This window comes from Phacochoerus africanus, chromosome 14, assembly GCF_016906955.1.
Source record: "Phacochoerus africanus isolate WHEZ1 chromosome 14, ROS_Pafr_v1, whole genome shotgun sequence".
Lineage (NCBI taxonomy): Eukaryota > Metazoa > Chordata > Mammalia > Artiodactyla > Suidae > Phacochoerus > Phacochoerus africanus.
The window spans coordinates 1,976,468-2,002,880 of record NC_062557.1 but is presented as its reverse complement, the minus strand read 5'-3'; the positions used below and the strand labels follow the sequence as shown (position 1 = coordinate 2,002,880).

The following is a 26,413-nucleotide window of genomic DNA, read 5'->3' as shown; positions in this document are numbered from 1 at the left end:
CCCTGAGCTCCGCCAATCCCCGTGCGCGCCAGGGCGTTACCGTGGCAACCTCTCCAGGAGTCTGGTCCCAAAGTCCTGCCCTAGAGTGCGGCCCCCAGGTCTTCGCGCCCAGGTCCTGGTGCGGCTTTGGTCCCGCCTTTCTTGCGCTTGGGAGCGCAGCCCTCCTCCTCTCCAGGGCGCCTTTGCCGGAAGGTTCGGGGATGGGTGAGGGCAGAAGGCCGCAGAAAGACCAGTGGACCTCATTCACGTTGTCCAAGCATTTTGCACTCACTGCTCTGGAAGTTGAGGACCCAAGGCCGACGCCCCCAGGAGGGCTACCACGCCTCACCCGGAGGCCCCTCGGCCAACGTACACGCTACCCCTGCGCCCGCGTTTCCTCGATGTGCGTTGGGCCTCCCCTCGCTTCCCGCCCTGAAGGAGGGCCTGGGGGCTCCCAGGTTGCTGACCTACATCCATCCCTCCTTGAAGAGACACCCAAAACTCAGAAGGGTCCCTCTGCCTCCGTTTACGCTAAGTTCAGGGCTGGAATCAAATGAGGGGAAGGAAAGAGGCGCTAGATGCTTGGACAGCCCTGGGTCTGCGGGCAACCCCATCCTCTGAGAGCCCCAACCTCAGCCTAACTCTGAAGAGGAGCAGGTTGGGGGGGAGAATGCCGGCAGGCTGCAATCTCCCTAAGTACAGGGACGCCACCTCCACGCGCCGATTGTCTGAGGAAGGAGGAATGAAACACGAATATGAAGTCGTGTGACCTTGAGAGGGAGTCATTGTTCTTTGGACTCACCCATAAATTCAACTCAAAGGAGAGTTACTGCAGTTGGGAAAGAGCACAGTTGGCTGGAGAATTTGGCTTAAAAGTAAATAAATGAAATTTAAATGACATAACCAACACATGTTTGGTGTAAAAGCACAAGTATAAAAATTCTTGATCCCACCACAAGACAAAAGTAAGTACTGTCGTGGTCTCTGCACATGGGTGGAAAAAGAATTTTCTGGATTGAAACCAAGGTGTAGAAAAGTTTATTGAGGGGAGTTCCCGTCGTGGCGCAGTGGTTAACAAATCCGACTAGGAGCCATGAGGTTGCGGGTTCGGTCCGGCTCAGTGGGTTAACGATCCGGCGATGCTGTGAGCTTCGGTGTAGGTCGCAGACGCGGCTCGGATCCCGCGTTGCTGTGGCTCTGGCATAGGCTGGCAGCTAGAGCTCCGATTAGACCCCTAGCCTGGGAACCTCCCATGTGCCGCGGGAACAGCCCAAGAAATGGCAAAAAGACAAAAAAAAAAAATTTTATTGAGGCAAGAGACACTGTTAACACAGTGGGTTGAGCCAACTGGTGGAATGGAAGTGTCTGTTTTTATAGCCCAAAGGCAATGGCCTTGCCATGCACTTGCTGACCTGCTGATTGGTTGGGGAAGAATGGGGTCTTCGGATACACTCGCTGGTTGGTTGGGGCATATGTTGCCCCTCCAGGGGCGGGGGAAGGAGTGGGCCACAGACCTTCTCTGGTGGAGGCCGGAAGGAGAAGGCCAGGCTGACCAGGGGAAGGAGGTGAGGAGTAGGAGGCAGCGGGGAGGGGCCAAGTTTTTGGGGGGGTCCTTAGGAATATTGTGGCAGTCACCGTGAGACCAGTGGGATGACAGGGCTCTGGCAATTCTTATCTCAGCAGAAGGCTTTTTGAGTTTTATTTCCTTGGAGAAGCCTTGAAATCCCACAACTACTGTTGACATTTCAGAATATTTTCTTCCATTCTTTCTCAATATATTGCGAGTTAGTTCAAGTAACATTTTCGCATGTGCTGCAGTGCCCTGTGTACCCTTGTGTGTGACTGGGAATGTAGGCTCCTGTTGTGATTGAAGGGTTTGCCTCCCCAGCACCCCCCTTTCCCCCCAACACACAGACACAGAGGACTCAAGAGCACACGCGTGCACTGGTGCAGCTGACACCCAGAGCGCCTCCTTCCCCGTGCAGGGGTCCGGGGTGGGGGTGGCAGTGAGCCCTCCGTGTTCCTTTCTCTGTTCCCAGGGGTTCTGCCACTGGGGGACCTGCCAGTCCAGGTGAGGGGGGGAGTTCAGGCAGGTGGGCCTAAAGGAGGGCTCCACTCTCCAGGCCTGGGAACACCCCAGGAGAAGCAGCCAGGTCACACAGGGAGGCAGAAAGGGGCCCAGTGCCAACATTTTGCCTCTGCTCTCCCTGGGGACCACTGGGCATGTTGCAGCACCAGTAACCAAAGGAGGGCATCGTTCCCCCACACCACATGTCTCACCCTAATAGACAAGGGGGCATGTAACCTGGCACCCTGGAAGGAGCCCCTATTAGCCCACCCTCCCAGGCACAAGTTGGAAGCACTATATGTATACTTTAGGGTAGGAGGCTGGGTACAACCCCCTTCCTCTGAGCTCACTTCCTAACCTGGGGGCCCCTTATGCCCAAGTCTGGCCCCTTAGCTCTCCTGGCTGAGCCTGCACAGGTCATGGCAATGGCCTCCCTGTCCATCCAGAGAGACTTTTTTTTTTTTTTTTTTTTCAGGGCCACACATGCGGCATATGGAGGTTCCCAGGCTAGGGGTCGCATCGAGCTGTAGCTGCCGGCCTACACCAGAGCCAAGCAACATGGGATCCATCCAAGCCTTGTCTGCAACCTACACCACCACTCATGGCAATGCTGGATCCTTAACCCACTGAGTGAGGCTAGGGATTGAACTTGCATCCTCATGGATGTTCGTTGGATTCATTAACCACAGAGCCACTGTGGGAACTCCTGTCCAGACAGACTTTTGGACAGCCACCTCCGACACCTGGCTGTTAGGTCCTGGCTCCTTGGTGCCTGCAGGTGTGGGTTGATTTCGTCTCTTCCACAGACTCTCTTGAAGGATGTCCTGAGTGCGTGGAGGCCCATCTGCTCAGGAGGGGGGGGAGGCATTGTTCACTGCCGCGCTTGTCTTCCTGTGGCTGCCTGGCCTGGACGCACACAGCCCTGTCCAGCTGGCTGACTGCTTACCTTAGAGGCCCTTCTAAAGCCGTCCTGGGACCCAGAAGCCGTCCATCCGTGTGCTCTCAGACTCACTCCTCCCTGCCCTGGAGGCAGAAGGAGCCCCACCCCCACTGGGTAGCCACAGGGCCCCCTCCACCCCAGGCTTCACTTGCACCCCAGACAGAGCTTCCTGATGGGCCTCCCAGAACACTGCCTTTCAAAATTGTAACACACTTCTCTGCTTAAAACCACCCGTGCCTTCCCCAGGATTCAAAGTAAAACCTACCGTCCCTTCCATGGAAGGTGTCACTCACCTTCCATCCAAGGACCCTCCAGGAGCGCACCTGCCGTGGAATGAAGGGTGACCGCACGCTGTGGGGAGCCGCAGGGACAGGAGGTGTTAGCAAGGACTTTGCAGACGGACTTGTGCTGGGGAGGATCCAGGGAGCAGGGCTGGTGCCACAGTGGGTTGTCTGGACCGTTTGTGTCTAGGAGGCAGAGGGACAGAGCAAAGCTGAGGCTGAAATTGGTGAGCCCCCTCCAGGCAGTGAGGAAAGGGGCTGGGGCCATGCTTGAGGTCTCCAGGTCCACGTTGTGTCTGGGTTCAGATACAATTGCTTGTCGTCTGTCTCCATCCGTCTCCGTCACAGGCTGGCCTTGCCGGATGATGGTGACGTTGTTAATCCGTGAAATTGTCTGCGCAGCACCGAGGCCAGCTGTGTGACCTGACCCCCAGTTCTCGCGCTCTCCTGCCACGCCGCTGGCCCTTCAGGCCCTCTGCCTGGTGCCTCCGCCCAGGGACCCATCGCCAAGCCCAGGCTCCCTGCGCTGCCCTTTGTCCGGCCTTCCCTCCCACCAACTGAATCCTTCCTCGGGGCTCTTGCTCCTCTCCCCAGGCCGCCACTGAATCCACAACAGGGGGAGTCTGGTCACCACCGGGGGCCAGGGTGTCAGAGCCCTGGGCCAGGAGATGCCCTCTCCGGGCACTTGGATGTTTTCCGGGGCCCGTGACCTCACACTGTGCTGCTGCCAAGCTGGAGGTGAGTGGCTATGTGAGGTGCAGAGGCAGCTTTGACCGGACGGCTCCCGTGCCAGATGCCAAGCAGTGGACAGTCGGGTGGCCCCTGGTGTTCCCAGCCCCCCAGCCTTGCAGCCTCTGTTCCCTTTGCTTTAAACAGAAGGACGGCAGCCTCTCCATGCGTGTCTTGTCTGCCACACTAGACCGAGGAGCGTCAAACAGGAATGCATTCTGGTGCAGCCGGGAGGCTAGACGTCTGAAGGCACGGTGTCAGCAGGTTGGTTCCTTCTGGAGGCTCTGAGAGAGCATCTGCCCCAGGCCTCTGGCTGCTGGCTGTCCTCGGCGTCCAGTCTCTGCTGTCTTTACAGGACCTTCTCCCTGTGTCCCTGACCAAAGTTCCCTCTTTTTATAAGGATATTGGTTCTGGAGTTTCCTCTGTGGCTCATTGGTAACGAACCCGACTGGTATCCATGAGGACGCAGGTTTGATCCCTGGCCTTGCTCAGTGGGTGAAGGATCTGGCGTTGCTGTGAGCTGTGGTATAGGTTGCAAACGCGGCTCGGATATGGTGTTGCTGTGGCTGTGGTGCAGGTCAGCGGCTGCAGCTCTGATTCCAACCTGTAGCCTGGGAACCTCCATATGCCACAGGTGTGGCCCTAAAAAGACAAAAAAAAAAAAAAAAAAGGGATACCAGTCCTTGGGTTAGGACCCACTCTGATCTGGTATGGCCGCGTCTTGATGACATCTGCAAAGATCCTATTTCCAAATAAGGTCACACTCACAGATTCTGGGTGGGCATGAATGGGGCTGCCCTGTGCACCCCAGTACAGCCCCCATCCGTATAAGGTAGCAAAGCCAGAGACCCACGAGGACCCCCAGCCTTCTCCGGGTCACCTGCCTTCATGGTTCCTGCTTCTGCGGCGCGCCCCACTGGGTCCGCACTGGACTTCACCCAGCTCCCTCGTTTGTGCAAAGCTTCGCTCACACCGGCCGCTCTGGGCAGCCGACGTTCGCTGGTGTGCAGGGTGACGGAGTGGCTCGTTACAGATGGCAGCACAGGCATTTCTGGGCAGCCGGGCCTCCCCCTCTGGCCCTCGTCCAGCCCTTGCGGCTTCTCTCTCCCCAGGTCTTGGTTCCGCGGTCCCTTGGTTCACCTCTTCTCTCCCAGGATGTCTGTGAAAACCACAGTCCCTCGTGCCTCGAGCAAGGCGCTCCCTTCACCTTCAGCCTCCTGCCTGGGCCCCTGGCAGCGGGGAGAGGGCGAGCCCACCTTCCGGACCGACAGAAGCCACCAGGGTACTTTCCTAAGCTGAGTCAAGCCAGCCTATGACCTGAACCAGCTCCCTGGGTACATGAAAGCAGCCGGTTTTATTTCAAAGAGCATTTCTGGTTTTTTCTTCTTTCTACATCTGCGCTAACATTCTGTGATTCTTAGAGAACCAGAATTCTGAAGAGCAAAGCCCAGAGCCAAGAATGTTTAAGCCAGAAGGGGTTTCTCTGAAGAAGAAAACAGACCCGGCCTCTGCCCCGCCCCAGTTCTGGCTGAGGGGGTGCGGAGCTGTGCAGACCACTCGGGCCGGCTGGCACTGCCAAGGCAACACGGGTGCAGCGAAGCATGACCACAGGGAGGGCTCATTTGCCCTGGGCAGGGGGTCGAAGATGAGTAGGGTTTTAGTCAAGCAAGTTATTTCTTGGATGTGACACCAAAAGTTCAGGCAATAAAAACAAAATAGATACGTAGGATTTCATCAAAATAAAACACTTTCAGGTATCCAACAGTACCTTGGAGAGAGTGAAAAGACAGCCGACAGAATGGGAGAAAATACTCCCAACACACACATCCAACAAAAGATTAACATTCTGTAACTCGACAGCCAAGAAACAAACACCTGATTTTAACATGGCCAAAGGATGTGCATGGGCATTTGCCATAAGTGGCCATAAGCCGTAAGTACACTGCTGGTTGGAATGTAAAATGCTACCGCCTCTGTGGAAACGGGGCGGCAGTTCCTCAAAGCCCATATGCACAGAATTGCCCTGTGACAGCGCCTAGGGAGAACCCCGAAAGCATCGAAAGTAAGGACTCAAACGGATACTTGAACCCCCGTGTTCTCAGCACTGTTCGCCACAGCCGAATAGTGGGATGAACCCGTGGCCATCAGCAGATGAGTGGGTAAATCAGTGTGGTCCGTCCGTGCAATGGAATATTATGCAGCCATGAAAGGAATGACCTCTGACACCTGCTGCAGCATGGACGAACCTCGAAAACTTTACACTAAGTGGAAGAAGCCCGACACAAAAGGACCAATAGTGTCTGATTCACTTATATGAGGTCCCCGGGGGAGGTAAATTCAGGGACAGAAAGTAACTTAGCCATTTCAGGGGCTGGGGGAGCAGGGAGGGAGTTAGATTTACTGAGTACAGGGTTTCTGTTTGGGGTGATAAAGGCGTGTTAGAAATCGATAGCAGTGATAGTTGTACAACATCGTGACTATAATTAATGCCAATGAAGTGTACACTTAAAAATGGTGAAAATGGTACGTTTTATGTTATATATATATGTGTGTGTGTATATATGTATATATTTATCACGGTTTTTCAAAACCAGCAATGTAAGAAGTTCCTTGCTTGACAGACCACTCTATAATGTAACTATAATGGAAAAAATAAAAATTAAAGAAGTTCCTTGGTAGGCTAGCAGTCAGAGGATCTGAGGATCTGGCGTTGTCCCGGCTGTGGCTCCCGTCACTGCTGTGGCATAGGTTCGATCCCTGGCCCAGGAACTTCCGCTTGCTGTGGGCATGGCCAAAAACAACCCCCACCAAGCTAGGCGTGTAATAGTACCAAAAGCCATTGGTCTGCACACTTTAAATGGGTAAATTTTATGACAAGACCTCTATCTCAATAAAGCAATACAATAGGCCCCCCCCCGCCCCCCCGCAAGCCCCTAAGTTTTAGGGAGAGGCTTGATGCGCTGGAGGCACTGGCCGCCTGGGCCTGGGCCTTTGCAAGGATGGAGCGGGAGCCGGTGGTTCTGCAGCCCCATGCGAGCCAGGGGAGCCTCCCTTCCCGCACCCCAGCCCTGCCTGCTGCCTCCAGCAGCTCTTCTGCAGGCTGGTTCTGTGCTGAGCACTCAGCCTCCCCTCGGAAGCCAATTTTCTGCACAGCGAAAATGTTTTCTCTGTGCCTACTTTAGCAGATGGCCCCCCACCTTGGCCTGAATTGAGAAGCACAGAAATCAAACAGGGGACAGCCGGCTTCCTTGGCAATGCCTCGAGGCACACAGGCACGCAAACTCACACCCGGCCTCCCCCTCCCCGGCCTCCCCCGTTGCTTGCTTCCCTTGTTTCTAAGCCTGGAGCTGCCCCAGGTGCCTGAGGCGAGCCTCCTTCTTCCGCCCCACAGACCACCCACTGGGCACCTGGCCCAGGTGCTTGCTCTTGGTAGGTGCTCAGGAAATGGGCCCTCGGGAAGTGAATGAATGAACCAGTTGCATTTTTCTGTTTCCTTGTGAAAAATGTGAAGTGTAGTTGATGACAATACCACCTAAGTTACAGGTGTCCAATATAGTGATTCCCAGTTTTTAAAAGCAACACTCAATTTATAGTTAGAATATATTGGCTGCATTCCCCATGTTGTGCAGTATGACCATGCAGCTGATTTTATACAGAATGGTTTGTGCCTCCGACTCCCTTCCCCATCTCGCCCCCTCTTCCCTCTCCCCACTGGTAACCACTCGTTTGCTCTCTATATCTGCGGGTCTGCTTCTTTTTTGTTATATTCACTAACTTGTATTTTTTAGATTCCACGTGTAAGAGATGTCATACAGTATCTGCCTTTCTCTGTCTGACTTACTTTACTTAGCGTAATGCCCTCCAAGTCTATCCATGTTGCTGCAAAAGGCCAAATTTCATTCTTTTTTATGGCTGAGTAGTATTCCGTGTGTGTGTGTGTGTGTGTGTCTGTGTGTGTGTGTGTACACATCCAGCTCTCCTGTATCCCTTCATCTGCTGGCAAATGCTTAGGTTGCCTCTGTATCTTGGCTGTTACAGATAATGCTGCTGTGAACACTGGGGTGCACAGCTTTTCAAATTAAGGCATTTGTTATTTTTGGATATATATCCAGGAGTGGGATTGCCGGGTCTCATGGTAGTTCTGTTTTTAGTTCTTGGAGAAACCTCCGTGCCGTCTTCCCCAGTGGCTGCACAGCTTACATCCCACACACCGTGCAAGGGATCCCTTCCCGCCACGTCCTCACCAGCGTTTGCTCTTTGTGCTGTGTTGATGACGGCCATCCTCCCGGGGGTGAGGTGATCTTTCGCTGCCGTCCCCCAGTGATTAGTGAGGTCGAGCATCTTTTCATGTGCCTGCCGGCCATCTGCGTGTCTTCTTTGGAAAAATGTATATTCAGGTTCTCTGCCTATTTTTTAATCAAGTTGTTAGTTTTTGATATTGATTTATATGCGCTGTTTATATATTGTAGATATCCACCTCTTATTGGTCATATCATTTGTCAGTATTTTCTCCCATTCGGTAGGTTGTCTTTTTTTCTGTCAGTGCTTTCCTTTGCTGTGCAAAACTTTTAAGTTTAATTAGGTCCCATTTGTTTATTTTTGCTTTTATTTCCTTTGCCTTAGGAGGCAGACTAAAAATATATATATACATATGCTGCTACACGTTATGTCAGAGAGCGTTCTGCCCATGTTTTCCTCTAGGAGTTTTATGGTTTCTTACATTTAGGTCTTTAATCCATTTTGATTTTGCTTTTGTATATGGTATTAGAGAATGTTCTAATTTTATTATTTTACATGTAGGTATGCAGTTTTCCCAGCATCACTATTTTTTTTTTGCTTTTTTTGGGGGGCAGCCCCGCACCCATGACATATGGAGGTTCCCAGGCTAGGGGTCCAATCAGAGCTACAGCTGCCAGCCCTCGCTACAACCACAGCCACAGCAACATGGGATCTAAGCCACGTCTGCAACCTACACCGCAGCTCACAGCAACGCCAAATCCTTACCCCAGTGAGTGAGGCCAGGGATCAAACCCGAAACTTCATGGTTCCTAGTCTCATTCATCTCCGCTGCAGCATGATGGGAACTCCCCCAGCACCACTTGTTGAAGAGACTGTCTTTTCTCCATTGTATGCTCTTGCCTCCTTGTTGTAGATTAATTTACCATAAGTGCACGGCCTTATTTCTGTGCTCTCTATTCTGTTCCATTGATCTGAGTCTGTTTTTGTGCCGGTATCATACTGTTTTGATACTGTAGCTTTGTAGTATAGTCTTAAGCCAGGGAGCAAGATTCCTCCAGCTCTGTTCTTCTTTCTCAAGATTGTTTAGGCCATTCAGGGTCTTGTGTGTTTCCATACAAACTCAAAAATTATTTGTTCTAGTTCTTTGAAAAAATGCCGTCAGTAATTTGATAGAGATTGCACTGAGTCTGTAGATTGCCTTGGACTGTAGGTCATTTTAACAAGATTAGTTCTTCAAGTTCAGAAATGCAGTATAACTTTCCATCTATTTGCCATCTTCAATTTCTTTCATCAGCATCTTACTGTTTTCTGGGTACAGGTCTTTTGCCTCCTCAGGTAGGTTTATTCCTAAGTATCCTATTCTTTTTGAGGCAATGGTAAATGGGATTGTTTTCTTAATGTCTCTTTCCAATAGTTCATTGTTCATGTATAGAAATGCAATGGTTTTCTGTATATTAATTTTGTATCCTGCAACTTTACTCAATTCATTGATGAGCTCTAGTAGTTTTCAAGTGGCATCTTTAGGATTTTTCTATGTTCATGTTATCTGCAAGCAGTCACAGTTTTACTTCTTCCTTTCCAATTTGGATTCCTTTTATTTCTTTTTCTTCTCTGATTGTTGTGGCTAGGACTTCCAATAGTGTGTTGATTAAAAGTGGCAGGAGTGGGCTTCTTTGTCTTGTTCCTGATCTTAGAGGGAATGAGTTCAGCTTTTCACCATTGAATATGACGTTACCTGTGGATTCGAAATGTTGAGGTATGTTCCCTGTGTGCCTACTTCCTGGAGCTTAAAAAAAATGTATTGAAGTAGAGTTGATTCACAACGCTGTGTTGTACAGCAAAGCGATATGAAGATATGTGTTCTTTTCCATATTCTTTTCTATTATAATTTATCACAGGATATGAATATAGCTCCCTGTGCTCTGCAGTAGGACCTTGTTATCTCTCCGATATATAATAGTTTGTGTCTGCTAATCCCAAACTCCCAGTCCATCCCCTCCCTCCCCTCCCCGCCCCTTGCAACCACAAATCTGTGCTCTATGTCTGTGAGTCTCTTTCTGTTTCACACATAAGTTCATTTGTGCCATATATAAGATTCCACATATAAATGATATCATATGGTACTTGTCTTTCTCTTTCTGATTTACTTCACTTAGTATGATAATCTCCAGGTGCATCCATGTTGCTGCAAATGACGTTATTTCATTCTTTTTATGGCTAAACAGTATTCCATTGTATAGATATCTACCACATCTTCTTTATCCATTCAGCTGTCAATGGATATTTAGGTTTGTTTCCTAGAGGTTTTTTTGTTTGTTTGTTTGTTTGGCTTTTTAGGGCTGCACCCGTGGCATATGGAGGTTCCCAGGCTAGGGTCTGAATCGGAGCTACAGCTGCTGGCCTACACCACAGCCACAGCAACACCAGATCCAAGCCACGTCTGCAACCTACACCACAGCTCATGGCAACGCCAGATCCTTAACCCACTGAGCAAGGGCAGGGATTGAACCCACAACGTCATGGTTCCTGGTCGGATTTATTTCCACTATGCCATGACGGGAACTCCTCCTAGAGTTTTCTTATTATCATCAATGAATGTTGAATTTTGTCAAAGGCCTTTTCTGTATCTATTGAGATGATCGTATGGTTTTTACTCTTCACTTAGTGTGATGTATCGCATTGATTGACTTGGGAATACTGAAAACTCCTTGTGTCTCTGGACTACGTCCCACTTAATCAGGTAGGATTTTTTAAATGTATCATTGGATTCGGTCTACTAACACCATGTTGAAGGTTTTTGCATCTGTGCTCGTCAGTGATGTCGACCTGCAGTTTTCTCTTTTTTTGGGCGATGTGTCTGTTTGGTTTGGCATTAGGATTATTCTGGCCTCATAGAATGAGTTAGAAGAGTTCTTTCCTCTTCAGTTTTCTGGAATAGTTTGAGAAGGCTAGGTGTTCCCCCCGAGCTTAGTACCTGCCTCCTAGTGGGCAGAGTTGTGTCCTGGTTGCAGGGCGCAGGGATTCCAGAGCTGGTGTCAAATCACTGGTTTGTGGCAAGGGGGGCGGGGATCATTCCTGACACATTTGGATACATGGTCCGAGCTTCCAAGGCTTGTATTGACCTGCTAGTGGGTGGCCTGGGGCCCAGATGGTCCCAGGGCAGGGTCTGGCCTGCTAGGAGGCAGCCTGCAGGATTGTGCTTTTCTTGTGCCTGGTATCGGCTCCCTGCTGAGTGAGGCTGCTGGAGTCTAGAGCAGTCTTCCTCAGGGCAGGGCCAGGGCCCGGGCCCAGGGAATTCTGGGGCTGGTGCCTGCCCGTTGGTGGATGGAGCTGAGTCCCAGGCCCTCTGGTGGGCAGGATTGTGTCCAGGGGTGGCTGTGGGCTCAGGAGGTCTTTAGGCAGCCTGTCTGCTGACAGGTGGGGCTGTGTCCCTACCTCGTACTTGCTTGGCCTGAGGTGCTCCCAGCACTGGTGCCTGTAGGCTGTTGGGTGGGGCCAGGCCTTGCCCTAATGCACAGGGGGAGGATCCCACACGGTGACACCCACCAGCACTAGTGTCCACACCGTGGATAGAAGGAGCTCCCCAGATTGGCTGCCACCAGTGTCTATGTCCCCAGGCTGAGCTGCAGCTACCTCCTGCCCCGCCTCCCCAGGAGATCCTCCAAGACCAGCAGGTGGGCCTGGCCCAGGCCCCTATGAAATCACGGCTTCTGCTCTGGGCCGTGGAGCATCTGAGATTGTGTATGCACCCTTTAAGAGTGGCGTTTCTATTTCCCCCAGTCCTGTGGGACTCCGGAGGTCAAGCCCCGCTGGCCTTCAAAGCCAGTGGCTCTGGAGGCTCGTCTTCCTGGTGCGGAGCCCCTGGGATGGGGAGCCCAACGTGGGGCTCGGAGCCCCCGCTCCTGCGGGAGAGCGTCTGCCGTGCAGTTCTTCTCTGGTTTGTGGGAGCCCACCTGGGGCTCGGGGACGCGACTTCCCTGCACGTCCCTCCCTCCTGTCACCTCATTGCGGCGCCTTCTTTGTCTTTAGCTGCAGAAGATCCTTTCTGCTGGGTTCTGGTCCTTCGCATCCAGAGTTGTGATGCCGACGTGCTCGTGGGAAGAGGTGAGCGCGGGGCTTCCTATTCCGCTGTCTTGGCCAGTCTCTCACGTGTGTTTTCTAAAGGCCCAAGTGTGGCTCTTCATTTCCTCAACACCCTTCTTGCCGCTGCCCCCTGCTGGGTCGAGGTCACGGCAGGGGGCTTAGGGCCTGTGGACCTCACCCCAAGAACCTCCATGCCCCCGACTTACATGGTAGCTAAGAAACTTCTGGGGAGAAAACGTGACCCAGGTCCGCTAGCAATGATCAGAAATAGGAACTCACGCGGCCTGACGGTTTGAGGAAGGGCAGCAGGGACGCCGAGAGGACACCGCAACTGTAGGAAAGTCTGGTGCGGGCAGATCCTGTGGCTGCTGGGCGGACGGTGCCGCAGGGGCAGAGGCTTGTGTGAGCGGGGGGGTTGCAGTGGGTGGGTCAGGCGTCCTGCAAGGAGGGCCCCCACTGGTCCCCACCGACTGGGGAGGCCGCTCCTAATCTCCAAGGAGGGCCCAAAGGGACTGCGGAGACCGGCTGCTCCCATGCTCGCTTCTTCTGCGGGAGTGGGGTGGGGACCAAGGCCTTCGAGGCCACATCCACCTCCTTAAGTGACCACGGGAGTCTCAGGAAATGCAGGTGTGCTTCTCAGGGAAACCCAGGAGCCGCATGATGTTCAGGTTTTAAGCATCAGATTCTTAGAAACAGTTTCTGTGAACGCCAGGAGAGGCGGGGGGCTCTGCTCCGGGGGGAGGGCATCTTGAGAACGCAAGGTCGCAGGGACGTACCAGGTCCATCACACACGTGGGTGCACGAGAACCAGGGGTTGAGGGTGGTGACGGAGCTGGGAAGTGCGAGGAAGGCACGGGTCTGGCCGGAGATTGGTGAGCGCAGATGGAGACGAGGTCCTCTGTGCGGTGGCAGCCTGGCAGGTGCTCAGCTTTGCAGATGAATCTGAACCCGAAGGCTGGCCTGGGACGATGGGGGCATTGCGGCATGAGCATCCCGTCTGCCACCTCTGGGCTCAGCAGAACACCCGGCCTCTCCACCACGGGGCTGCTGGGCAGCCTCGGGATGCCGTGAGACGAAGTGGCTCCCGAGGGCTGGCAGCCCTGCAGGGACCCCCAGAGTGGAGTGAGGCGGCTGCTGAGGGCCTGGGCCCCCGGCAGAGCCGGCTGATGGGCCTGAGCCCAGGGGCGCGCCGTTGGCTGTGGATGGGACGTCTCCTTGTGGGCGGGGAGGCCATTCTGTGAAGGTCAAGGTGTGTGCTGGCTGCCTGCGCCCCGGGAGGCCCCTGGCTGCCTGCAGCAAGCATCGCAGCCTCTTCTGAAGGGCATCTGCTTTCTATGAAGAAGCCAGGCCTGAGCTCTGAGCCGTAGGCCTCCAGAGTGTCCCACAACCGTGGTCTCTTCCCACGGCCGCCTCCTTTCTTCCTTCCTGTTTCCAGGGCCCAGCAAACAGTTACCGCAGCTCTGTGCTCCTTGGAGGTCTGCGGAGAGGGGGCTGCCGGGGACACGCCCCCCCGCAGAGAGCCTCGCAGGGAGCAGGCCTGGAGGTGCAGCGGGTCGGGCTCCTTGAATTGCATCGCGCTGCTCCTACCCTGGGGCCCACGGCTGATGCCCGCGCCCCAGCTTCCTAGAGCGAGGGTGGGGCTGGATGACGCATTCTGCTGAGCCCCCAGGGGTTAGTCTGCCCTCCTCTGCTGCCCCTTGGTGACCTGGTGGAACGGGAGGAGTGTGACAAGCCCTAGAGCAGGTCAGCCAGGTAGTGCAGAGAGACAGGAAGCCTGGGGGATGGGGGCCATCTCCCTGGGTGCAGGTGGGGGCTGTCTCCCTGAGTGCCAGTTGGGTGGAAGGTGCAGCTCAACGTAAGGAACGGGACACAACAGAAAAGAAGTAGGACAGCTGGCAACGCGACGAAAACCGCAGAGAGACTGTCTGAAACCGGGGCGGTCTCTGGACCGTGAGCGCCCATCCCTGGAAGAGACTATTTCCCTGCATCCCATGGGCTGTTGGAGGAAGTGAATTCGGGAGCCCTCTCCAGCTTTGAAATCGCAAGCCTGTGTCCGATGTAAGCTGGCTCAGCAGCTCAGTGGCAAGGCCTAGCAGCTTCCCTCTGAGCTGCTGTTCTCAGCTCCGAGACCCCCTGACACCAGCCATCTCCGTGCCAAGCTCAGGCGTGAGAAGTGGGGAGAGTCACTTCTAAGAATGGTTAAAATACCCACGTTTTTGAATGAGCTCTTCCCTAGACCTTAGAGATGCCAGCGTGTCGGCTTTGCAGGGGAGACATGCACTGGCTTGGGAGGGAGGCCGAGAGGTGGTATGTCGGCTGGAGCTGCTGGGACTGGGCATAGGCCTTGCCCGGGCGACAAGCATGTAGCCCACAGGAGGACACCACCTGCCAAGGGCAAGTCCGGGGAAAATGGGTCAAGGGCCTTCAGCCTGGCGGGGGCGTCTCCCTCTCCAATGAGGCTCCTCCTGCAGGGCCACCAGGGCACACGCCGCCTGCTCTGACGCCAGACCGCCTCCTCCATAACCCCCGGGGCCACACGTGGCGCACTCACACCCCACAAACCCCAGCTCCCGGGTCCTGGCCGGGTCCCCTCCGCCAACCCTGGGTGTGCGCTCATGTGTGTGTTGGGGAGGTAGGGAGGCCGAGCAATCGGGCATGTTATTGGGGCTCCTGGTCATTTACTTTGTCCCATGGAAGGGAGCAGCTCGAAAGCTCCTTGTCCATCCAGTGTCTGGCTTGGTCCACGAGGGGCCAGGGAGGTAAGTCCTCCCCAGCACCCAGGGCTCCTGCACCCCTCATCTAGTTATGTGAATCTGGGGGTGCTCTCTTGCTTGAGTGCAGGGAAGCAGCCGGGGAACCCCAAAAGAGGGGAGGTAACCAGGAGGGGTCAGCAGGGGGCGGCAGAGGAGAGCAGGGCGGGGCTGTCTAGGAGGGACCTGTGTCTGGGTGAGCATTCACTCAGGCGAGGTCGGGAACAGGCAGGCACGCGACATCCTGAGCCCCAGTGTGGCCTCCACGCGCTGGGGGTCCCCTTTACCGCTCTCTGCCTTAGTGCCGCCGCACCTGTGCATTGGGCACCTGTGCATGGGCAGGCCCCCCCCCCCGCCCCCCATGTCCAGTGTCACCAGATGGCTGCAGGACATTTGAGGGGCCCAGGGCATCAGGCAGACACACATCCCCTGGGAGGGCCCCTGAGGTCGGCCAGTAGGTTGAGGGGACATTCGCAAGCTGGGGAAAAGAGACACGCCCGAGAGCCCACAGTCTTTCTTCACTCTTTACTGTGTAAAAATAAACTCCACAATTCATGTCATTTCAGCAAGAAAATGAAAAAAAAGAAAAAAGAAAAAAGCAAGAATACCAGTAGAAATAGTGCATTTCCAGAATTGCTGATGGGAGGTGGCAGGTCCCATGGTTTTGACCCATTAGATACCCACAAGGCTGCAGATCATATGAAAAATGTACAGCTTTGGTTAGCAAATAATGAAAAAGTAAGATACGTCAATTCTCTTTGCTATGATACAGTATATACAGGATAACGACATCAACCATAGGGGGGTTGCTCTGTTGTCCTCGTGGACTTTTTTCTTTTTTTGGCAAATAAGACAAAATTGGGACTCTAAGGATTGGGCTTTTTTCTCCTCAGTGACTTGTTCCTCTTCAACGAGTGGCACTTACGTCCACCGTGCATGGGAGGATGCATTTCCCATCGTTCGCTGAATAAGTTTACACGCTGTGTTTTAAGAGATGACACCATGACGGCTTTAAGCCACATTCTGGTTTTGCCGCAAGATTACAAAGGCTACTCTCCTCGCGGTGCTTGCGATTCGGAACCCTAGCTTTTTCTATCAGGGTCGGAACTGATCAGCAGGTCCTCAACTCCTTCCACTTTAGAAGTCAGCTCCGAGACGGGGGGGCCACCGTAAATGTACATCCTGTCCCCAGTAGGCCTCTGGGAACAGGCGGCCCCTCTTGGGAGCTCATTGGAATGACTGTGACACTCATGCCAGCCTCTCCCTCCCCCTCACTGCCCACGAGACACCCCCTCGGTCTCAGGTCCCAGGGCTGGTGACAGAGTGATCTTTGCAGTCTTAGAAAATAAACTGTGAATCTACAAAAGGAACAGAAAGCATACAAAATGTACCTCTTTCTTCCAAAATACATGCTTCGAGTGCTACGTTTTGGCGGAGCCTGAAGGTATTTTCAAGGGAGATATAGGTTGAGTTGATTTATAGGTTTGTCCTTTTCTTTCATAAAAATACTCTTGTTTGGTAATAAACTTTTTCTTCTAGAGTAAGAGAAATAATACTGTGTTATCAAAAGCAAGAAGGCTTCCGACTCAAGTGGGATCTGATCCCCGAGGGCCTGGAGAGCCGTGTGGGCAGCCCTCCCGCCTCGGACGCACGGGGAGCTGCGGGACACCAGCTCGGCAAAGCAAACACTGCCTCGACAGTGCGTTTTTGTCTCCGTGTTTTATAAAATGGCTTACCTGAGATAGGCATGTATTATTCAGTGCAAGAGGGAACATCAATCAGATTAAGGAGTAGTTAGAAACTATGTGATTAGATGGACGGCTGTGTCATTACCTTTCTCAGGGCTGCCGGCCAAGGGCCAGGAGTTAACACAGTGAGGGAGTCAGGGGCTTGGCACAGGCTCCAGTGCGTGTTTGGTTGGGGGGGGGGTGTTAAACATCAGCTTCTGTCCCTGGCACCACGGGTGTCTCAGGGGAGGGGGGCCGAAGGGCGCAAGCATCTGGGGTGAGCTCTGCCCGTCTCTAGTCAGGGCAGAGGATGGCTTGTGGTCCTGAAAGGACAGATCCCACCGCGCCCCCTGGGGCACAGGGTGGTCTGGGGCCCATAGCTCGATAGCTCGGCAGGGGCTGGTGGGAGGTGCCGGCGACGGGGAGAGCACCTGGCAGCTCTGGGCCTCGCCTGCAGCTCCGAGGTGGCCGCAGTGAGGGTGGGCTGATCTGTCTAGAGGGGGTTCCGCGCTTGCTCTCGCCCGAGCTCGGGCGCTGTCAGGCCTGCTCTCCACCTACACGGTAAACATACCTCTTGGTGTGTTTGGGGGTGGGGAGGGGAGGGCAGCCGTCGCCCCTCGCCCCCGGCCCACACCCCTGGCTTGCCTTCCCAGCCATTTCCGGTAGCTACATGGATGTCACAGAACAATGGGTGGCACTCGCACACGACACAGAACCAGAGAAGTTCATGCAGGCAGGGGAACGCACACTGGACTGAGGAAGCAAGGGACACGCCACCCCGAGGAACATGCATACAGAGAAGATCCCTGCAGACCCACAGAGGCCACGGCCCGACGGGCTCTGATGAAGCACAACGGTCTCAAAAAAGCCACTGGTGAACCACAACACGCAGCCCGGTGCCTCAGCCGCACCCCCCGCTCAGGAGCTCGGGAGCGCTGCGTGGCAGAACAGCGACTGGGTGCCGTGCAGACACCCACGCGGACACCGACACAGACACACAGATGCACGAGGTTTCCGACACGACAGGGACCTGCGCTTAAGGAGACAGGTGCCCCCGGAAGGAACAGAAGACGAAACACCTGCTCCTCCTGAAGAAATGTCTGCAGCTGTAGATGAGCCAGGCAGTGCAGAAGAATTTCTAGAAAGACGTGCCAGCCTTTTGCTAATTAGACTCCACGACAGAGTCCAGGTTGCCCTCAGGGTGTGCGACCCCAGATGATGCAACCCAGCAGGAAGCTGATCCGTCTGAGTGCTCTTCTTCTCTCATCTGACACACTTACATGTGCACACGCGCGCACATACACACACACACATACACACATACACACACTTTTCTCGCCTTGGAAAGACTAAGAGATACACATGGTTTTTCATGGGGGTAAAAAGTCAAAGCTTCTGGAAACCGGTTGCATCTCAGCATCACCAGTTGGTGCCAGGTTGGGGGCTGCTTCAGGACTTGAGCCCTGTAAGCCAGGCCTGGCTCCTCATGAGAGGTCTCTGGAGGCCCTGCCCCCTTGGAGGACTCCCCGAACCAGCTCGCCTGGGCCTGGGGGTTGGGGAAGGATATGGCTGTCGGAGTCACCACGGACCTGCCGGCCGACTGGCCGGCTTTGTCTCAGTGGCCCTGTGGTCCTAGAGTTTGGGTTTCCTGATGGAAAAGGTCTGCTCTCGAGCTGACCCCCTGCCAGAGGCAAAGGGGGGCTGTCCAGGAGTCCCCGCTTCCTGGGCTCTGAGTGGGCCGCTCCACTCTGAGGGGCACCCGCTGGCCGCTGGAGTGGAGGATGGAACCCGCCTCGCAGAAGGCGAGGAGGTGGGAGGCTGAGGATGCGGGCCAGAACCGGCCAAGCTGGGCATGCAGGCCAGCTTCCCGGGCCCAGTGCTGCCGTCAGATGCCAGCAGCAGGGTGGGCACTGGGAGGGTGGGGGTATGTGCCCACATCCGGAGGCTGGTCCCACCTCCTCTGCCCCCTTGAGCACATGGCGCCATCACAGGACACTGTCTGCCTTCAAGCCTTCAGAGAGAAACCACTTCTACAGCAAAATAAAAATCTGTCCGAGCTCCCGGCCTTTAACAAGCTGCTAAAAGACATTTATTTTATCAATATAGAGATAGGTCGCTCTGAAAAAGGTTCGCAAAGACAAACGCATTGCGGAAGCCGCACCAGCCCCAAGGCACGTGGGCAGCCACCAAAGTTGGCGAATACAGATACCGGACCAGTCGGGAGTTTTCCCAAAGCCACAGAGAAAGAAGAAATGGCATACCTCCTTTTCAACCCTTGTGGACACTCAGACACACACACACACACACACACACACACACACACACGGGCCCTCTCACCTACGTGTGCATTGTTCAAAATGTCGCAGCCGCCGGCGTTAGCGGTGAACGGAACACGCCTGAGAAACGGTGCCCGCTTCAGGGCGCACGAGGACGAGACCAGGCTGTGTGCGCGTGCACGAGGGCGAGGGCGACAGCCCGGAGCCATTCCTGGGGACAGGAGAGAAGAAGAGACGACGGGTCATCACCGCACAAGCAGGGGGCGGGCGGGGCCGGGCCCGGCCGGGCCGGGGCCTCAGTTGATCTGGCGACAGGCTTCGAATGTCCACTTGGTGGCGCCACCATAGATCTCGATGTGGGACTCGGCCCAGGAGATGACGTTGCCGGAGAGGGCCTTGGTGCTGCAGGTGGCCAGGTTGTACACCTCCCCCGGGGTCAGCTTGCGGTCCCAGATGTTGAAATGGGCCAGCTCGCCCACGAACGCCTGGGTGGCATCAAACCCGCCACCCAGAGTGTCCTTCAGAGAAAAGCAGAGGATGAGGGTGGAGGGGTCATGGCGGTGGGGGGACCTAGCAGGAGGGGCTCCCCGGGGAACGACTCTCAGGTCCCCCTGGGTACCTCTGTCACCATCTCTGCTCTTCGCTAGGCATCCGTCCCTCCCCTGTGGGGAGCTCAGGAAAGAAGCGAGCTCGTCTCCTCCGCTCTGGATGCAGAGCTTCCTCTGGGGGCACCTGTGAGGTGCCCTGTGGGGGAGGGGTTGGCTGGGGCCAGGGACAACTGTGGGAGCAGGTCCCCCCCCTTCTGCCCTTCCTCTGCTCCAGGAATTCAGATGTCGCCCCTTTGTCAGCAGCAGCCTCCCAACGAGAACAGAAGGCTGGGCTCTCCCGCCTGCCTCCCCCTCCTGGGTGCCCGATGGGAGACAAACCACTTCCAGGAAATAAATTATGCATCACTAAATGCACAACTGGCTTTCCTGTGCCAAAGAGCATCGCTGCAGTTGTTGAGAAAGTGGTTGAGAGCCTGGAGACCAGAGCCCATTCCCGCCCGCCTTTCCTGAAAGCGCCCCCCCAGGGCAGGGCTTTGCCCAAACTGGCATCACTTGCTTCTCTCGGCCACTTCTCAGGGGAACCCTCCCCAGCTCCCTCCCACCTCACTCCCCGCTTCCTTTCCTCCCTCCTGACCCTGACCCAGCCTAGTCTGGTTCTGGGGCTCCTCCCTCTGCAGCGCCCCCCCTTTCCCTGCCTTCATAGCCCAACCTGCTCCTGGCCCAGCACCAGCACGCCTTGTGGCTTGATGGGGTGATAGGGTGCCAGGTTCTCGCCGTTGCCGCCCTGGGTGCCATCCTGGTAGGCCTCCCAGACCCCATCCCGGGTGGTCCAGGTGATGCAGATGTGGTGCCACTTGCCGTCGTTGATTACGAAGGGCAGCTTGGCCACCTGGGAAGAACATTATGGGGACAGGGGTATCCTCAGGGTCACTGACCGTCACGGTTACCAGTTCGCCTGTTATCCTGCCTGTTGCTGCATTTACAGTAAATATCAAGAACCATTACGAATTCTTGCAGCACCTGCCCCTCCTGGCTTTTATCATCTGTCCAGCCCATCCATCAGTGGATCTCAGAATCACCAAGGAAATGAGAGGCTTTGTCAGGGGGTGCTCCTAGAGTGGATCTGAACACGCAGTCTCCTCACTCCTGCTCACCCTCTTTCCTCTGGGCTAGTCCATGGAACGCGCCGCTGACGGGCAGGCTCACTGCCGCGCTCCGGGCCTCTCCTCTCTCTCCCCGCACTCCGTCACTAACTGCCAGATCCTCTGGGCCCTCAACCCCCGTGCCCACCTTTTTGCAGAGACTCTGAGAGGTGCCAGGGGAGATGGCATCGTGCCTCTTAACAGTCAGACCAGCCCCTGACCTGGAATTTCACTCACCCTCTAACATTTCAGGCAGGGAGTCTGCTGCAGCCCACAAGACCCCCACACCCTTTTCACTCGGGGAAATTGGGGCCCCAGAAAGGCACAGCCCTTTCCGGGCAAGACATCAAGAGCAAGGGCTCCCCATCCAATTCACAGCCCGAGTTTTAGACATTTCCTGCCGAAGCTGGCGTAGAGGGAGTGTGAGTGCTGGCAGCTGGTCCCAGCACTAATGGAGACAGAGACGGGTCCCCCTAAGGGGAAGGCTGCCCTCTCCCAAAGGGTCACGCAGACCTGGCCCTCTCTCAGGGAAAGGGGCTAAGCAGGATCGACTGGGACTCGTGAAGAATCTCTAGGGGCACCCCCCAGAGCATCAGTGGTTCCCCCAAATATGGAGGAGCAAAGCCAGCTCCAAGAGCGCCAGGGAAGGAGGGGTCAGGGTTTGACCTGTCAGAGCCACTCCCCCCCCCCCCAGCCCACATAGCCTCCTCCACCTCCACCCGGGAGGCCTCTGTCTGGGAGGGGCCGGCTCTGCCCTGGTCACGGATGGTGGCAAGGGTGCCCTCCCCGTTTCTCTGTCCTCGCTCTGCATTTCCCGCAGCCCCGCCTGGCAGGCTCTTCTCTTGGGGCCAGAGTCGTGCCCGAGGTTGGGGAACCTCAAACCACCCGGACCTGCCCCAGCAGCCGGCATGGACGGGGGAGGGGGGGACGAGCCCAAAGGGGTGGGGGCTCTACCTTGTCATTGATGAGGATCTCCATGGGGTTGTTGCCCCACTCGATAAGGACCAGCTCGTTGGCCTGGCCGGGCACCGCGTAGGAGAAGGGCGTGCCCACCCCCGGCGCCGCCGTGGCCTTGAGCCACATGCACACGGTGAAGGCGTACATCTCGGGCAGGCTCTTCTTCACCTTGGCGTACATGTAATTGGTGCGCAGCGGGAATGTGAGCTGGAACTTGTCTCCGGGGCGGTTGTCCTTCTGACCTGGGGAGGAGGGGACCCAGTCCTGACACCTGCATCTCCACCAAGAGCCGGCCCCTGGCTGAAGCAGACCTAGGCTCCCCCACCCTGCTCCCCGCTGGTGATGCAGGCAGAGCAGCGTCTCCACTCCACAGATGCTGAGATGGAGGCTCGGAGAGGTCAAGGAATGTGCCCGAGGGCACCGGGCCAGGACCAAAGAGCTGACCCAAGATCTCTGCGCTCGGGTCTGTGCTCGGGTCTGGCTCCTACACTGCAGCCCGGGGGGAGGCTGGGGGGCGGGGAGCCACTCACACACAGCGGGCCGTGAGCCTCCGCAGCCATGGGCATGGGAGGGAGTGGGTCACTGCCCACCCTGTGAAGGCACGCTCGAAGGTATGGCTACCGAGGTCGCCGCCTGGCCAGGAGAGAGGCTACCTCCCCTCAGAGAAGCCCCACCGGAGGCCCGACCTGATTCCAGGATGCTGGCTGCTGACAGTGCTCAGAACCAGGCCCCGGTGCCCAGCACACTTCCCTCGAGGCCAGGACACGTTTCAGCCCCGGGTCACTCATCTGACCCACCCCAGTCGCCCTGAGGATTCCTCCTGTTTCCAGAATCCCATTCACCCCGCAGGAGGGAGAGCTGTTCCCTCTGAGGCTCTTCTAGCAACCCTGCCTGGCCCCCTGCAGAGTCGACCGGACAGCCGGGAGCCGGGAGGGGGCCCTGAAGCCAGGTTTCCCTAAGGCAACTGCTTTGAGAATGATGCCACTCATTCTCTGGACGAGCATCCTGTATTTCCCCAAAAATCAGGCTCCCAGTCCCACAGCCGTCCTGCCACCAGCTCCCTGCCTGCCGGCACTGTCTCCAGGGAACGCCTGTCTGCCCTCTCCCAACCCACACCATGGCTGTGGCCCTGGGCATAATGTGACTGACTCCAGGCAAAACATTCCAGCCTAGCAGTGGGCACGGGCGTCGGGCCCGGAGCCAGGAACACACACCCACCAGCTTTAGGGTGTACACTGGGTGCTGCCAGGGAGCCCAGCACTAAACCAGCCGGCCATCCAGGCCAAGAATTATTTCCAGAGGGCATCCTGCTGGGCCGGCAACCCCACCCCCTCCTCTTAGGGAACAGAGCAGGCCCCTCAGTGTCTCCCTCCATCTCAGGCTGGCAGCCCCTTGCCCAGGCCTTTCCAGGGGATGCTCTCAATTTCCCCCAGTCTCCCTCCCTCCTTCCCTCCTCCCCTCGGCGATCTGTTTTTCAGTTACATAACGTGCCTTAAGATGGCACTGTTTAAATCCATCCAGCACACTTTGCGGTCCGAGAAGGGTCACGTGGCCCCGCTCCGAGCTCGGCACCCCCCCCCCTTACAACCGTGTTTGGTTTCTGCGATTTCAAGGCTGAGCCTCCCCAGCTCATCTGTGCGCCCAGGGTGAGACTGAGGCCGGCTGGAGTTGGCGACTCGGGCACTGTGGGGCCCCAGGCAAGAGGCCAGGGCTTAGGTCTCTCAGAAGAGAAAACCGTGGGGGTGTGCTCAGGAAGGAGGGGCCCCCTGAAATCCCCAGGGGACGCCAGGGCACCAAGGAGCTGGGAGGAAATCTGCTCAGGGCCCAAATCTGCTATGGATCAGGAGGACCCAGCCAGCCGGCACCCTGCTCTCTGCTGGGAATGGAGGCTGGCTAGAGCCAGGCTTTCTTAGCCAGGGAGGACTTAGGCCGGCCACAGCTACAGTGTAAACTTGCTGAAGATTGAACAAATCAGACTTGGAAAAATCCTGCAAGTGTGTGAGTCTGTCGAGGGCGGGCAGGGGGAGGGGACGCCAGGCAATCCCTTCCTCACTCTGCTTCCTGAGCTGTCCCCAGCCCAGGGCACCCCAGCCCTGCCAGGAACACTAGCTGGAGAACCTCGGGCAGGAAGGAGGCTGGAAGGGTGGAGGAGCTCAGGGCTTTTACAGCTCCGAGCTGAGCTATGCAGGAAGCCAGGACCAGAGGCAGGGTCCCTTGGTCCAGGGAGCTGAGACAGGATGCATGCCCCCCTCGCCTGCCCATTACCTTTCTCCAGCTCGCTGATCCGCTGGTGCAGGGAAGTCAGGGCGCTCTCGATCTTGACTCTTTCCTCCGTGTCGTTTCTGGGGCCCCCCTTGCCCTCCTCCAGGGTGTTCACCCGAGACAGCACCTGCCTCTCCAGGTCATCGATCTTGCTCTGCAGCAGATCCTTGAGGCTGTTGGTCTGGCTGGAGGAATTGAGCCGGCTATACTGCTGCGGGGGTGCAAAGGCGGGAGGGAAACCAGATCGTTACGCGTGGAGCAGGGACCGTACAGGAAGGCCCGTGGCGCGGGCCCCTCAGGGCGACTGCGGGGGCGGCCTGGCGGGGAGCTCGGGTGAGTGGCCGTCCACGGAGCCCCGCAGGCTTGCGGAGGCCCTCGCCGGGCATGGGCACCTGGCCAGGGACAGGGCCGGCGGAGCGGGGTTGGGGGGGGTGTCGGGCCGGGTCGGGAAGGGAGGTGGGGGAGGGCAGAGGGGCGCGCGAGCCGGAGGGGGAACAGCGGCGCGCGCGGACCTCGAGGTTCTCCAGGCGGGTTTTGAGCGACTGCAAAGTTTGCCCGAGTTGGCTGAGCGTCTCGGCGGCCGGCGTCCGAGACAGGTCGCCCATGGTGTTCTTGCCCGAGCCGGGCTGCTTGCGGCCGCCGCCCGCCCGCGCCTCGCCCGCGCTCGCGTCCAGCGTGCTCTGGCTCTCGCAGCGGCCGAGCTTGGTGGTCAGCTCGCGGATGGTCTCCTTCTGGCTCAGGATGGTCTCCTTCTGCTGCAGCACGGTCTCGCGGAGCTGCAGCACGTTGCTCCGGAGCTCCTCGGCGCCGCCGGCGGCCACGGACGCGGCGCACATGTCGGCGTCCACAGGCACCGAGGTGCAGATGAAGCGCGTCGGCCCGAAATCCTGGGCCCCGCTGCCCAGGAGGCAGAGGGCGAGCAGCGCACAGGTGCGCGCGGCGGGGCCGGCCGGCATGGCTGCGGGCGCTGGGACCCGGCGCTCCGGGCCCGGCTCGGCTCGGCTGGGGCTCCGCGGGCGGCCGGCGCTCTGGGCGCCGAGCTGCTCGCTGCTCCGCCGCGCACTCCGCACCGCCGCGCTGTCCGGCCCCCACTGCCGCCTGCGCTGCGGAGCCCGCGCCTTTTATGCCACCGCGGGAGGGGCCTCGGCGCTGCCGACGTCAGCGGGGGAGGAATCCCGCTTTAATTGTCTGCGGCCCGGGCCCGCTGCGCGGCTGGGGTCGCAGGGGCGCGCCGTGGGGGAGCCTCCTCCTGTCTCCTCCCCACCCACCCCGGCGCCCTCTGCCCACCGGCCCCCGCCCCCGCCAGCACCGCTTCCCCGAAGGCGCGGGGAGCCGGGGCGGGGGGGGGGCGGCGGCGGGGGGATAAGGTGAGCAGGGCTGCGGCCTCAGACTTCTGGATCGGCCACCTGCGTGTTGTCCGCAAGTCTCCGACGGGGTCGGGGCGCGTGGGAGGCCACGGTGGACCTGGGACACAGAATCAAGCTCAACCCGCTAGGCTGCACCGCACACTGGAGGGGCCAGGGCCGGGTCCCCAAGGACTCAAGTGGTCAACACCTGCGCGCCCCCGGGCCGCGCAAGGTGCTGAGCGTCGCGGCGTCGCTAAGTCCCGAGAAGGAGGCGTGGGGCCGCTCCACGTTCCCTAGATGTCCGTGCAGGGCTGACAGGGTGCGCTGCACCCTGGGGCTGGGGGCTTCCCCGCGACCTCGATCCTGTTCTCGGGTCTCCTGCGCTCCGCACCCCCACCCCAGGCTTTGGGGACGGACAATGGCTCAAAGGAATAACAGCCCCCACCTCGTGGCGGCGGGGCAGGCGGGCATTTCTCGGAGGCGTCCCTGGCGGATTAAGCCTTTCCTGCCAGCGGAACGGGTCCAGTTCCGGACAGACGGCGCCGCCGGGGCTGGATGCTCCCAGAAGCCCCGGGGGAGGCGCTGCGCTTCCGAGGGGGCCCCCGCAGACGGACCCTTCCGCGCTCCCGGAGCACCTTCCCATCGCTGAGACGCGGAGGCACGGTTGTTTGTGGCCGCGTGCGAGTTGGAGTGCGTTCGTGGGTCTCTGGTGGGCTGTTTTGGACCCCATGCGCCGCAGCTCTGCCCACTTCTCGGCTGGTGGGGAGGGTCCGGGGAGGGTCCGGGACTGGGGAGGAGGGCGTGACACCTGCGGAGCGCCACACGAGGGCATGTTGCTCGTAGTCACCCCGCTCAGCCGCCCACACACTCGCGCCATTTTTCTGGGCAGTGGCGCCGCGGGGCTGGGCTCCCAGATACCCGTCCGGTGTCCGGTCCCGGTCTGGGGTCCGGGTTGGGCGCCTGAGCCCCTGGCCCTCTTCAGGTAGTCAGCCAAAGGCTCTTCCGAAGCCACCGCGCCAAGCTCCCACTGTGCAGAGGAGGGCACTGAGGGATCTGGCTGGAGGCGACAGGGTGAGCCAGGGCTAG

General features: G+C 57.3%; 2 protein-coding genes across 7 annotated transcripts in view; one reads left to right on the top strand and one right to left on the bottom strand.

Annotated features, from left to right (window-relative positions):
- The window catches only part of ENDOV (endonuclease V), a 71,216-nt gene that overhangs the window by 27,762 nt on the left and 17,041 nt on the right, over positions 1-26,413 (top strand). Inside the window, exons 10-12 of one of the 6 annotated variants that reach the window (XR_007131577.1) lie at positions 3,863-4,006; positions 4,145-4,261; positions 5,110-6,531. The exons of 3 other annotated variants lie outside the window; for them this stretch is intronic. Coding sequence is in view for 1 of the 3 variants with exons in the window: in XM_047756602.1 (XP_047612558.1) it covers positions 3,863-3,873 (11 nt within the window). In the remaining 2 variants the exon portion in view is untranslated. Of the gene's footprint in view, positions 1-3,862; positions 4,389-5,109; positions 6,532-26,413 lie in introns of those variants that run through there. 2 more of the 6 variants (XR_007131576.1, XM_047756602.1) reach the window with 2 other exon arrangements.
- Positions 15,580-25,003, bottom strand: NPTX1 (neuronal pentraxin 1). Its single transcript, XM_047756598.1, has 5 exons — positions 24,494-25,003; positions 23,985-24,192; positions 21,717-21,961; positions 20,330-20,509; positions 15,580-19,590 (listed from the first exon to the last, which is right to left on the bottom strand). Exons 1-5 carry the CDS (start codon positions 24,935-24,937, stop codon positions 19,369-19,371), a joined length of 1,299 nt encoding a protein of 432 aa, XP_047612554.1. The 5' UTR covers positions 24,938-25,003; the 3' UTR covers positions 15,580-19,368.